Source organism: Muntiacus reevesi, chromosome 16 (genome assembly GCF_963930625.1).
Source record: "Muntiacus reevesi chromosome 16, mMunRee1.1, whole genome shotgun sequence".
NCBI lineage: Eukaryota > Metazoa > Chordata > Mammalia > Artiodactyla > Cervidae > Muntiacus > Muntiacus reevesi.
Window position 1 is genome coordinate 24,502,717 of NC_089264.1, and position 14,576 is coordinate 24,517,292.

General features: G+C 37.8%; 2 protein-coding genes across 1 annotated transcript in view; one reads left to right on the top strand and one right to left on the bottom strand.

Annotated features, from left to right (window-relative positions):
* The window catches only part of LOC136147908 (alcohol dehydrogenase 1-like), a 195,885-nt gene that overhangs the window by 84,463 nt on the left and 96,846 nt on the right, over positions 1-14,576 (bottom strand).
* The window catches only part of LOC136147877 (alcohol dehydrogenase 6-like), a 34,104-nt gene that overhangs the window by 4,565 nt on the left and 14,963 nt on the right, over positions 1-14,576 (top strand). Inside the window, exons 3-9 of the mRNA XM_065907236.1 lie at positions 217-361; positions 3,490-3,577; positions 3,686-3,902; positions 5,324-5,584; positions 7,336-7,468; positions 9,860-10,079; positions 13,411-13,763. Of these exons, the coding sequence (XP_065763308.1) occupies positions 217-361; positions 3,490-3,577; positions 3,686-3,902; positions 5,324-5,584; positions 7,336-7,468; positions 9,860-10,079; positions 13,411-13,763 (1,417 nt within the window). The remainder of the gene's footprint in view (positions 1-216; positions 362-3,489; positions 3,578-3,685; positions 3,903-5,323; positions 5,585-7,335; positions 7,469-9,859; positions 10,080-13,410; positions 13,764-14,576) is intronic.

Below are 14,576 nucleotides of genomic sequence, written 5' to 3' on the forward strand. Positions count from 1 at the left end.
TTTTAAAATCATCATTTGATTCCAAAACTAGCTAGTGAAAAACATTGCATTGATTGAAACACATTACTGGCCCTTGTCCAGAATAAAAACTAAGAAATGAATGCATTAATATTAATGCAGCATATATATCAAACTACCAAATCAGTTTACAACATTAACAATTCTAGAATATCTCTGAGACAGAGAAAACTATATTACTCTTTGCCTTCCATACAGATTGTGGCCACGGCGCTCTGTGGGACTGAGATGAAAATGTTGAAGAATAAAAATCTTCAGCACCAACACTACCCTATCATTATGGGCCATGAAGGAGCTGGAATAGTCGAGAGTGTGGGAGAAGGAGTGAGCACAGTGAAAGCAGGTATGAACTAGTACCTGGAATTAGGAAATAGGAGCAACTTGGAACCCACCTCAAGAATAAAAAACATCCCTTAAATTATCTTAAGATTAAGCAAAATAAAAGGTAAAATATTGCCCATTTCTTCGAAAAGGAGGGTTAAGTATAAATTACAGAAAAATACTAAATGTATTCTTTATACTTATATTTTGATATTAATAAAAATAAATAACAGAATGCACTGAAATTGAACCTGAAAGAAGGTGCAAATGAGACAAAAATTTCCCCAAAAAAATCAACTGAGAGAAACAGTTGAACAACTGTTTAAATGAAGCATATGAAACCAGATCTGAAAGAGACACGTGCACCCCAATGTTCATCGCAGCACTGTTTATAATAGCCAGGACATGGAAGCAACCTAGATGCCCATCAGCAAATGAATGGATAAGGAAGCTGTGGTACATATACACCATGGAATATTACTCAGCTGTTAAAAAGAATTCATTTGAATCAGTTCTAATGAGATGGATGAAACTGGAGCCCATTATACAGAGTGAAGTAAGCCAAAAAGATAAAGAACATTACAGCATACTAACACATATATATGGAATTTAGAAAGATGGTAATGATAACCCTATATGCAAAGCAGAAAAAGAGACACAGAAGTACAGAACAGACTCTTGAACTCTGTGGAAGAAGGTGAGGGTGGGATGTTTCGAAAGAACAGCATGTATATTATCTATGGTGAAACAGATCACCAGCCCAGGTGGAATGCATGAGACAAGTACTCGGGCCTGGTGCACTGGGAAGACCCAGAGGAATCGGGTGGAGAGGGAGGTGGGAGGGGGGATCGGGATGGGGAATACGTGTAACTCCATGGCTGATTCATATCAATGTATGACAAAACCCACTGAAAAAAAAAGAAAAAAAATAAATAAATGAAGAATATGATAAATATGATAAATAGTTCAACCATGATAAACAGTTGAACACATTAGTGAACAAAATAGGGAAGAAGTTCAGAACTGGATCAAATATAGATAGGAATTTAATATAGGATTAAGTTTGCCTTTCAAATTTGAGGGGGAAACATGGATTTCAATATATGATATTGAAACAACTGGATAGTTTTCTGGAGAATAAAAGTAACTTGAGTTGCTATTACATTCTTTATAGAAAGAAACATGTTATATGAATCCTAGAGTTAAATGTGAAAAGTAAAACCATAGAAGTATTATAAATTATTGTAACAGAACATTTTGTAATACCTCAGAGAAGGGAAGGAAATTTTAACCAACACAAAAAAATTCAGATGTAAAATAACATATCGATAAATTTGAAAATAAAGTTCTTTAAAATTCTGTTAAAAAAAATACCCTCCCCCCAAATCCACATGCCAATATGACAGTGGGCAAATTTCTTTAATTTATAAAGAATTCTTTAACACTAACTTATGAAAATTGGCAAAGGAAATACACATCTAGTTTGGAGGGAAATATATAGAGAGATATAGATACATACACATATACACACAAATACTTTTTAAGCATATGAGAAGATGCCTAATCTCAAACCCTAAATAAATTAAAATTTTAAAAACAACAGAAAAAGTTTATCTAAAAAATGAGCAAAGACTTTAAAGTGTAATATTTAGGGCTGACAACCTCTAAGGTTGTAAAACCAAAGTTCTCAACCTCAGTTGATGGGCTGTCAGCTGGGGCTACAGACCTCAACTCCTTGAAACCGCTCACAGTCCTTCTCATCAGGCCCCTTCACCCACTTCTAGCCTCAAAGCAGCCATGTCACATCAAGTCCTCATGGTTTGAATCACTTTTTCTTCCTCTTCTGCTTTCCTCTTGTCTCCTATAACCCAGGATAATCTCCTATTTTAATGTCAATTGTTTAGTAATCTTAACTACATCTGCAAAGCCTCTCTTCTTTCCATGTAACATTCACAGGCATGATAACTTGACATGTTTAGTTTCTGGGAATTAGGATAAGACATCTTTGGTGAGCCATTTTAGAAATTCTGCCTACCACAGACCATGTGTGCCCAAAATATTTATTGCATTATTCTTTTTCAAGTCAGGGAGGAAGAAATAATAAAAATAGAAAACAACCTAATGTCTGTCAGTATACAGGGGGCTGCTTAAATAAATTATGATATATTTATATAACAGAATACCATGTAAATATTAAATAAATAATAGAATGCTGTATATACTAAGATAAGAAATCTCCAAGATCAACTGTTAAGTAAAAAAGCAAGGCCTATGATAGGGTACATAGTATGCTAGTTTTTTTTTTTTTTCCATTTATTTTTATTAGTTGGAGGCTAACTACTTTACAATATTGTAGTGGTTTTTGCCATACATTGACATGAATCAGCTAGTTTTTGTATTTCTAAAGGGGTATGTCTCTGAAAAATACCTTGGATATTGATAAACGTAATTGTCTTTAGGGTGGGATAAGGAAGACTGGAGACTTGGATGTCAATTTTCCCTTGTGCTGTTTAAATTTTACCATGAGTATGTATTACTTTTTAAAAAAACTGAAAATAAATGAAATCCTACAAATTACTTTTACAGAAAATATGAAATTGCTCTGGTTTACAAGGATAGACAATGGGGCAGTCAGTAAGTCCCTTACAGACAGGTTATTCTAATATTCTTCTTATACTTTGAACATTAGTAGAGAAAACTGCCTACCTCTGGAGAAAGGATTGATGTAAAACACAGAAGGTAGCATGGAAACAATCCTTTCTCCCTGATCCAGAAGCTTATTCTGTGAGTTTGTGGTATCCGTACAATTTTAAATCCAATTCCTGACTGCAGAAGTTATATAGAAAATGTAAGAAAAGACCTGGCTCAGTGGCTACATGACAAAGTCTTCTGGTGCCTCAAGAGGAACTTAGCAAGGAGGCAAACCTGAGGCCAGCTCCTTGGGAGTCAGACATTGAGCCCAGGGCTAGACACATGTGCCAAAGATATCCCCTTTTTTGTAAGTATTCTCCACAATAGCAAGCACAATTAAATGTGGAACTAATTCTTAGTTATATTTTCTTGATTTATTGTCTTGTTGTTGAGTTCCTGAGATACAGCTATCTCTTTACTTTAAAAATAATGCCTTCATAAATGATTTTGCTCTTTTAGGAGATAAAGTTATCGCACTATTTCTACCACAGTGTGGAGAATGCACCTCTTGCCTTAATTCTGCAGGCAATTTTTGTATAAAATTCAAGTAAGTTTTTACAAACAGTGTTTTGAAAAATTAATTCAATTTCCTTAAGAGGAATCTAAACTTTCTAATTCCAAATAAATGTTTTTTGTTTGCTTTTGTCTATACAAGACAGGGAGAAACCCACCTGATGTCTGATGGTACCAGTAGGTTTACCTGCAAGGGAAAACCAGTATACCACTTTGGGAATACAAGCACTTTCTCTGAATACACTGTAATGAATGAAATCTCAGTCACCAAGATTGATGCAGCTGCACCCCTGGAGAAAGTATTCCTAGTTAGCTGTGGTTTTTCTACTGGGTATGGTGGTGCAATCAATACTGCCAAGGTAAGAAGCATTTATATCCATTATGAATGTAATTGTTGACACATGGAGTTGGAAGGCCTTAGGTATCTGGGCCATGTCTGATCATATAGCCTGGGAGAGACTCGCAAACCTGCTTCAAAACATCCTCGAGTTCTTTATTATTGTTTAGTCACCTATACTCCCTTGCACATATTTTCCATTCCCTCTTGGTCAGTAGTATGCGGTAAATTAAGTCTAGATACCATTCACAAGTGGAGACATCAGGAATTCCTGGGAGTTAAACATAATACTGTTTAAAAATGACTATGTATCCTTCCACATTCCAGTTAATTCTTTTTTTCTTTCAACATACATTTATGGGGCCATTCACTGTTCCAGGTGCTGGGATTCAACAGCTAAAAGTGCCCATTGGGCTTCTATTCTGTTGCATCAAATAACAGATGGTGATAAGTTCCTATAAAAACAAAAGGGAAGTAAAAAGACAATTGATGGAGAAGATGTTGGTATATAAAACAGACTAGTCAGGTAATCCCACTCTGGTTGAGTGGGTTACTGCTTTGTTTGATTTTTTTTTTTTTCTTTTTTCTTTTTGGTGGTGCCACATTGACTTGCAGGATATCAGTTTCCCAACAAGGGACTGAATACAAGCCATAGCAGTGAAAGCCTAGAATCCTAACTACTAGGCCACTGGAGAACTCTAGAGTAGGTTACTGTTAAATGGCAGTTTCTGGAATATCACCCAAACCTGCCTAGCTTCTTTATTTAAGTGGTTAATAAATTTCCTTTTTAATTTTTTTTCCTTTGGTATTTCTTATTTTGTATTGGAGTATAGCCAATTAACAATGTTATGATAGTTTTAGGTGAACAACAAAGGCACTCAGCCATGTATCCATTCTCCCCCAAGCCCCTCTCCCATCCAGGCTGAAGCACCAAGTGAATTTCAGTTCTTTATTTTTTCCAGTCCCCATTAGTCCCCATACTATCCAGAGACTTAGGATGGGGTTCGATTTAAATTAGTCTCATTTTAGACGCAATAAAAAATAAGTCTTTACCTTTGTAAGGCACTGACATTGTAAGTGAAGCAAAGTTTATGGATGTCCAAAAGAAAAGAGAAAGGAAATGTTGCAAGAAGGTGGAAAGCTCAAAAATATATGAAATTAAATACTCTGTTAAATAAGTCTTAAGAGTCCATAAAAGTTCATTAAACTTCTACTTACCCTGATTCCTGAGACTTAAAATTCTTTTTACAGGTTAGTTTTTGCTCCTCTGTGAAAAAGTATCCCATATCTAGAAATATGTTGAGAAGCAAAAACTCTCTAGTCACATGTTTTATTTGAAAATGGCCTTTGTTTATGTCTCATAAGTACATTCAGATCTTGTCTGTCCAATTAAGTAACAATATATGTTCCCTTTGCTCTTTTTTTCTGCCTACGGGTATGCAGGTGACCCCAGGCTCCACCTGTGCTGTGTTTGGCCTGGGAGGAGTTGGCCTGTCTGTTATCATGGGCTGCAAAGCAGCTGGAGCAGCCAGGATCATCGCAGTGGACATCAATAAAGACAAGTTTGAGAAGGCAAAGGAAGTGGGTGCCACGGAGTGCATCAACCCACAGGACTATGAGAAACCCATCCAAGAGGTTTTATTTGACCTGACAGGTGATGGTGTGGACTTTAGCTTTGAGGTCATTGGAAATCCAGAAACTGTGGTATGTGATTCCCAATTGCGAAAATTACCAATATTTCTACCAGTCATTTTTTTTTTAGGCTTTATTTATTTATTGGCTGTGGTGGGTCTTCATGGCTGTACATAGGGCTTCCTCTAGTTGTGCTGAGTGAGGGCTACTCTTTATTGTGGTGCACGGGCTTCTCATTTCCATGGATTTTCTCCTGTGGAGCACAGGCTCTAGGCACCCGGGCTTCAGTAGTTGCGGTGCATGGGCTGAAGTTGTGGCCCATGGGTTTAGTCGTGCCACAGCATGTGGGACCTTCCCTGCCCAGGTCTCGAATCTGTGCCCCCTGCATTGGAAGGCAGATTCTTATCGATTGGACCATGAGGGAAGCCCCCAGTCTTTATTTTAGGTTTTTAACTGAGTGAAAATTCTAAAATTCCCTCCACAATCTTCTGTTTAATTCTCTTTGTGCCCCTGACATCCCACCTGGTACCTTCTGTCTACTCATAAATCTATCACTGTCCCAAGCACTGAACTCCCATACTGAGTTTTCTTCTCCCTCTGTTCCATTATATCAATACTATTCCTGCAAATAAGCAGATAGCCTACAACAGACAGGGGGGGAAAAGCTTTGTAAGGAATTGTAACTGAATTATTTCATAATAAGGAGGTGCTTAGTAACTATAACTTCCAAGCCAGAAGATCTAAGTGTGATAAGAATAATTAATGACCCTGCAAAGCTCTACACTTTCAGCAGTCTTTCATGTTGGATCTGAGATAATCATCCAAGAAACATTATTTGCCAACCTTGATTAAAAGAGTTCATTTCAAGAATGAAGGAAAAAAACCGGCAATTTTTCTGGCTGAATACAGTTTATGTAAGAATATAAACGGGTAGGAAATTATTTCACAATTTGAGATTGTCTCTCTTTGAGACTGTAGAAATAGCATACTATTGGGTTGCATGTCTCCATCTTCTAATCAGCTCCATGAAAACCCGAGATCTGTCTCTTCCAACTGAGGCCCTTTCCTCAGCTTACAAAATGTTTCCATTCCTCACTACACATAAATCCCCTCCTCTGTAAAATGATATAACAAAATCTTTGCCACAGGTTTTCCTGCAGATAGTCTTGCTCCAAAAAATAGCATTTGAAAATAAATAATGGGAACATGTTTATATATAACTTTGCTAATATATGATGCTATACAAATAGCCAACTATATTTTTCAGTATCTGAAAGAATATGCTAAGTCACTTCACTCATGTCTGACTCTTTGCAACCCCACAGACTATAGCCCTCCAGGCTCCTCTGTGCATGGAATTCTCCAGGCAAAAATACTGGGGTGGGTTGCCATTCCCTTCTCCAGGGGATCTTCCCAACCCAGGGATTGAACCCTCATCTCTAACATCTCCTGCATTGGCAGAAGGGTTCTTTATCACTAGGGCTACCTGGGAAGCCCTATGAATATGTCAGCTCTAATTAACCACCAGTGTCAGTAATGGTTCTTATAAAAATTATTACTATCATTATTATTGTTACTACTACCATGGGTGCCTTTATTTTCATTTTTTGATTTTCATCTATTACACCAGATATTATACTCTGTAGCACACCATGTCTTATTTATGTTTCAGTGCACTCTTAAATGTTATTTCAAATGAGGACAAGGCACATCAGAAAAGCAAGTCACAGACCACAGAGAACAGCCAAGCTGAGATGCAGACTTAGGTTCAGCTCTCCAGTACCCCTTTTAACCTCCTCGTTGTTTACATTGCTTTACAACAGGCAGCTGCCCTGGCGTCCTGCCATGAGAGCCATGGGGTCTGCGTGATTATCGGGTTGGTCACTGGTGTCCAACTCAATATCAGTGGCCACTTGTTCTTCTCAGGACGTACTTTAAAGGGATCTGTTTATGGAGGTATGAATGATTCAGGGAAGAACGGAAATGTGTGGGATTATAGAGGAGGGAAGTAGAGAAATATGTAATGAATGCTTGAATGAGAGCTTTAGATTATAGTTTTTGTTTTGACACACAAGTATCTAAGATAAGGGGATGAATATTGATATATGCAGTTGCTTCTTAGTAATTTTTTTCTCAAGCAAAGGAAGAGATTTTTTTTTAATTGATTAGTGTCCAAAGTTTAATGCAAATTCTAAATCAAAAAGGAAAGGCAATATTGTGATCAATAACTGTATTCAATTCAGTTATATGACGGCCAACTAGAATTCTTTGGAGAATATACTGAATTATTAGTAAATGGTTCAACTAATGTTGAATCTTACCCAAAACAATTGAGTTGTCATTGTACAACTCAAAGACATTAAACATAATGAACTCATGATTGAAAAGAGAAATGACCAATAAAAGTGAAAAAAAATTTTCATAGAATCCTTTGGTTTTCCATTCTTTAAACCTGTGTTAGAACTTATATATTTTAAAGACTTTAGAAGAGTTTTCCTACTGAGGACATAGAAAACAAATTAAAATAAATCTGTGTAGGATTCTAGGCTCATAAGCAAGCAAACTGATACTTAAGAGAAATATGCTTTTCCAGAGATTTGGGGGAAATTTGAATTCTTGGGCAAAAGAGATGAGAACCAAGAGCTACCTGAATTTTGGGGACTGGTGATCCATTTGTGTTCTCCCAACTACTTATGGCAGTGTACTGTAGATATCAGGAATCTTACCAAATTCATGGGCATAGAATAGATAAATGGCATGGCCAGTCAAAAAAAGTAATAAATCAGTTTAATTATCAGTTCCCCCATTTGAGATAATTTGACATACCCATTGCTATTTTCCTCTAGAGAGAATATTTCCCTCAGAGACAATAATTGTTGATTCCAAATACACATACTCAGTTAACTCTTGTAAAATAGGATCACTAATATTTCAAACAAAACTCACAAGGAAACTATTTTGCTCGACACCTATGCATTCATATAATGGTCATGAACGTAAGTTAATTCCTTCTATAGATAGTATAATCCACTGGTTTCAGAGGTTTTCAGTTAAAGGATAGCCTCTAATGACAGGACTGCTAAACCTTCTATAACGTACACAGTGAAAAAATTCACCCCCCTAAAATTAGTGCCTTGTTCAGAAACATTATCCAGCCTAGTTCTATGTTCCTGGACCCATCTTTTTGGTTGTTTGTTTGGTTGGTTAAAAGAAGAAACAAAGAACAAGTGAAAGTGTTCTTTACATAGATATAAAAATGCTTTATCAGATCACCAATCAACAGGTAGAAAAGACATCAAAAGTTATCACAAGAAAAAATGGTAACTGTGTGGTGATGGATGTTAACTAAACTTAGTTTAATATTAATCATTTCATAATCATTATATTATACATATAAAACAAATGTTACATATTAATTACACTTCAACTTTTTAAATGATAAAGACAAATAGAAAAACACACCATGCCTCATGTCATAACACAGAGCATCAGTTAGAATTCTTGATTACAAATAATTAAAACCAACTTAAACAGAAAATAAATATATTGGAAGTGTTTTAGATTGTGTTGAGAATAGTTTTGGGAAGGCTGGAGAAACTGGCTGGGGCCGGAACCAAGAAAAGCAAGTAACTGCCAAGACCCTGTCACAGAACCAGCTGCTTAGGACACAGTTGCCTCCTTGCAAAATCACACACTCACTCTTTGCAGAAATGAGCAGACCACCAAATTCTGTGTGGTGGCTCACTGGGCATGTCGCTCAGCACAGTGCTAAATATGAAGACAATGTTTCTTGAGAATCACAAGTAAAATAAATTAATTAATTAATTTTAAAAAAAAGAATCACAAGAACAGAGAAAATACAATGCTAAGTTTTATATTATATTAACTGATCCCTTCTTTTCCTGTGCAAGTTACTTCCTGAAGGCACATTTTATTCTTATCTCGCTTTATAAACATTCACTTTTCAAAAGCTGTCACTGAGCACTGCCATGGTGAAAGTTCTTCTCTTCCCTTAAAATATTTGGCTCTTTCATGAAGCTGCGGATCAACATACACGCACACACACACACACACACACACACACACAAAGCGTCTCTAAGAAGAGGTCCACGTTCTAGTTGCTGTAAACAAATACTCTTCCGCAGGCCCAGAGGTCTCCTCCAGGATAATAGCCTTCCACACAAAGTTTATGGCTGGGATAGGCATTCATTCTCCTGATGGTCCAGACAAGTTAGCAGGAAATCCTTGTATTTCCTCGAAGCTAACACCTCCAGCAACAAATTGTAGGGCCTTTCTTGTATACTGGCTCTCGTGTATAAAATCTATTGCTAATCTGTGTATTTCCAGGCTGGAAAGGCAGAGATGGTGCCTCGAAACTGGTTTCTGATTATATGGCAAAGAAGATTAACCTAGATGCACTAATTACCCATACTCTGAACTTTGACAAAATCAATGAAGCAGTTGAATTAATGAAAACTGGAAAATGGCAAGTGACTCACATAATTTTTATGTCTGAGTATTTGGGGCCAAGAGAAAGGGTGTGTGGAGGTGGGGGAGGCAACGGGGGGTACGTCATGGCTGGAGAAGTCACATATAGGCAACTGAAGGAGGTTTCAGGAATTTGCAAATAATCTCCTTCCTTTATGTATTTTGTTTTATTACCACTTTATAAAATACATAATTCTTAAAATACTTAAATGATCACCTACCCTTACCACTAGAATTTTATTTCCAATTTGGTATTGCTTTAAATGCACGTTAACTTACTGAAGTTAGCTCATAAAATTCTAGCCCAAATTTAAGTTCATAATTTATAAAAAGACAATTATTATTTTTGTTGTTCTATTTCAAAGGAGAAATTATTTCTGGAATTCTAAATTCCAGCACCTATCTTTGGCCCACAAACTAGACACTAGCCATAAACTGGGCATTAGTATTCCCCAAGAGAGTATAAGCCTACTTAGATATTCTTTACTCTTGGGGTTTCACATCATTTTGAAAAATCTCATAACTGATTTAATCTGCCTATTTTCACCTAAACTTAAGGAATGGGAATCCAATTTATTCATTGGTATACAAAGTGAAAATTTGAAATTCAAATCACAAATGTTGCTTTAGAAACATTTCAACTTTTTTTTTTCCTTTCCTTTCTTTTCAGTGTCCGCTGTGTTCTGTTACTTTAAGTATGATGCTCACCAACTAAATACCATTTGCAGAATTTCACGATGTGGAGGAATTATCCACACAACATTGTTTCTACTTGCTTGCCTCTGACTCATTTAGCAATGGGATCATATACAGCTTCTGCTGTCACCGCTTCATCACCATTGTTCTTATGTGACCAAGAGTCACCCAGGAACATCCTCGCTTTTAGAGCTAGATTAAGGTTGATTTGAATCACCCATTCCCAGACCCTTCAAATAAACAAGACTCACCCAGGATACTCCCATTTCATAGTTTTCTCTATGTCTGAGCCCATGTTTCCTTGCACACTGTCTTTCTTCCACATCAAGTTCTGCCTCATTTCACACCAAAGAAATAAAACTCACCATTCATGAGCTTATTGTACATTCAATAAGCCACAAGTTCCAGGAAATCTGTACCTCCCAAGAAGCCCTCAGCCAATGACTGACAAAAGTTGCTAGAAAACACACAGTCCACAGAGTATCCCTGTAAGATTAAACTCCAATTGTCCACTTTGATAGTCGGTTTTAAAAACACACTCTTACATCCATATGCATAGCAGCATTATTCATAATAGCCAAAAAGTGGAGGCAATCCAAATATCCATCAACAGATGATGGATAAAAAAAAAATTGTGCACGTACACATAATGGAATTATATTCACCCCTAAAAGGAAGGAAACTCTGACACATGGGTGATAACATGGATGAAACTTGAAGACATTATGCTAAGTGAAAAAAAATCAGTTATGCAAGTACAACTGTGAGCTGGACCCCATTGTAAGCTGGACCCCATTGTAAGATGGACCCCAATGATCCCCACCTTCTGGTATTCACACCCTTGTGTGATCCCCTCTCCTTAAATGTGGGTTGGACTTAATGACTCAATGTTCAGAGCAGAAATGATGAGATATCATTTCTGAAATGGAGTTCTATTCTATCTGGGGAGTGTCTCTCTTCGATTGCTTATTCTGGGAGAAGCCAGCAGGTACATCAAGAAGCAGCCTGAGGAGAGGGCCTGAGCTTAGAAATGGATCTTCTGAGGCCTGTGAACAACTATGTAAGTGAAACTGGAAGAACATTCTTTCTGAGCCAAGCTTTGAGATGACCAGCCCTGGCCAATACCTCAATTATGGCTTTGTGAGAAACCCTGAACCAAACCACTCAGCTCAGCTGTTCCCTGATTCCTGACTAATAGACACTTTGAGAACACAAATGCTTGTTTTAAAGCACTAAGTAACAGATAACTAATATACTGGTAGTAAGTGAGACAGATGGAGAAGGCAATGGCACCCCACTCCAGTACTCTTGCCTGGAAAATCCCATGAATGGAGGAGCCTGGTAGGCTGTGGTCCATGGGGTCACAAAGCGTCAGACACGACTGAGCGATTTCACTTTCACTTTTCACCTTCATGCATTGGAGAAGGAAATGGCAATCCACTCCTGTATTCTTGCCTGGAGAATACCAGGGATGGGGGAGCCTGGTGGGCTGCCGTCTATGGGGTCGCACAGAGTCGGACACGACTGAAGTGACTTAGCGGCAGCAGCAGCAAGTGAGACAGTCTCTCTTGGCATGCTCTTGGGATAAAATTACTGTGAGTTTCCTGTGATTAATTTGGATGGAATACAGATTATAGGATATGTGCTGCCTTGTGCAGTATGATTAGCACTTGAGAGATAAGATGGTAATGGTAATTATGAGGACTGTGGATCTGGTTATTAAGTGTCATCAATACACTGAAGGGAAAAAATGATAGGCTTGAGTCAGACAACAATCAACCAAGAGTATGACTAACAACCACAAGACTTCTATAAAAGCATTTAAATGTCCCCTTATCTCCTACAACTAGAAGACAAATTGGGCTGAAAAATCAGGCCAATGATTTAATTATGATATTAGCAAAATTGCAGAGAAATTTTCATCTATAAATCTGTCACTAAAACCAGGGCAATGAAAGGAAAGGGGTGATATCTTAAAACTGAATGGGACTATCTTAACTTTGAACGGCAGATTCTCCTAAGCGCTATAGGCCTAAAGAAGGGTGCCACTCCCCCTTGCCACAGGTAGCAGCCTCTCCTTACCTGGAGGCCACAAGGAGCCTTACTAAGGTGAATGCCTCGTAAAATGATGCTTGCCTCCTTAAAGGTATACCTTTACTTCTCCTCAAGATTTCTAGGCCAATAAATGCATTCAAATCTCAGTTTGACTAGGGAAATAGTTTATTTAAAAAAAAACAAACTACAAAATCTGGCTTACGTGTATTAGGAAGAATTAGAAAAACACGTTGAAATCAATCATAAGCATTCTAAACCAGAGACTATAAGGGAGAGATTGTTGGAATAGGAGCAGTCTCTTATAACTCATGATTTAATCCCTGAGAAGGACATCTGGAGTCAGTTCTATGCTAGTGGAATGGCTTCTCAAAACTTGGAGGAAAAATAAGGCCTTACAATAAATGAAATGAAGATACCATAAATGCTTTGGAAGAAGCCAACAGGTTTAGAAAGGAGTGATGTGAACATCACATGAGCATCCCTTCATCTCTCCCCTTCAGTCTATAACCAGTAAAACATCCATAACTCAACAAAAGTCCTCTGCCCAACTCATGAAGATGTCAGAGATTTCCACATCTGTACATCTAAAAGTCAGTAGGCTGGAACACACAGAGGAGGCGGAACTGAAGAAGCTGCGGAGGCAGTCCCTGTGACCCCAGCTCACCAGCTGTGGCGGCTCAGCCTGCAGCCGCAGGGAACCTGGAGGCAGCAGGAGAGGTGACACAGACGACCCCAGTCTTCTGGCTATGCAGCAGTGGGGCCCACGACTCTGTCCCTGAAAGCACCCGTGACTCCAGCTCACCTTCATCCACAATGGCAGCTCCTGGGAACTCCAGAAGCACAGATGCAGCAGAGGGACCTCAAACCTTAGCTCTTCCTCCCACCCTCCTTCTCTCCCTATGGTGGCGATCAGGTGATCCCAGATGTGGTGGAGGCCCCAAACAGTCCAGTGCCCCAGGCAGTGATGCCAGTGACACCAGCAACCCCAAAGGCATAAGCAGTATCAACACGGGTACTGGGCAACACCTCTGGCAGGGACAATGCAGAGTGGGAATCTCTCAAATATAGCCAGAGGCAGCTTACATAAGAAAAATCAAAAAGTTGGACTATATTGCCACCCATAGAGTTATATTTCATAAACATAAATCTGTTTTGTTGGTTAAAAAAAAAAAGGCCTTTAATTACAATTTATCGAATTATTAGATTCGAGTTAAAAAAATTAAAAAGCTTAAAGATGTTTGCTGCTTCAAATGCACCCACAGAGGGACATCCCATCAAGCACCATGAAAAACCATGATAACATGAAATCACAGAAAGAAATTAATAAGTCTCCAAAAATCAAACTTAGAGTTAGCAAATACTGTGATCTAACTGATAGAAATTTCAAAATAGCTGTCATGAAAAAACTCAATTAGCTATAAGAAAACTCAGAAAGGAAGTTCAGTGATCTCAGGAATAAAATTAATAAGCAGAAGGAATACTTTTCCAAAGAGATTCGAGCTCTCAAATAAAGAATCGAATAAATTCTGGAACCAAAGAACTCAATAAATGAGATGAAGACTGCATTAGAAAGCACTAAAAATAAAGAAGACCATATGTAAGAGAGAATCAGCGACCATGAAGATAGAAACCTAGAAGTGATACAGGTAAAAGAGGAGCGAGAACAAACATCTTTTTAAAATGAAAAAATAATATGAGAGCTATATGGCTCCATTAGGAAGGGCAATATAATAATAATGGGCATCCAAGGAGGAAAAGAGAGGGAGAGTTTATTTAAAGAAACAGTAGTTGTAACTTCCCAAACCTGAGGAAGGAACTAGGTAAA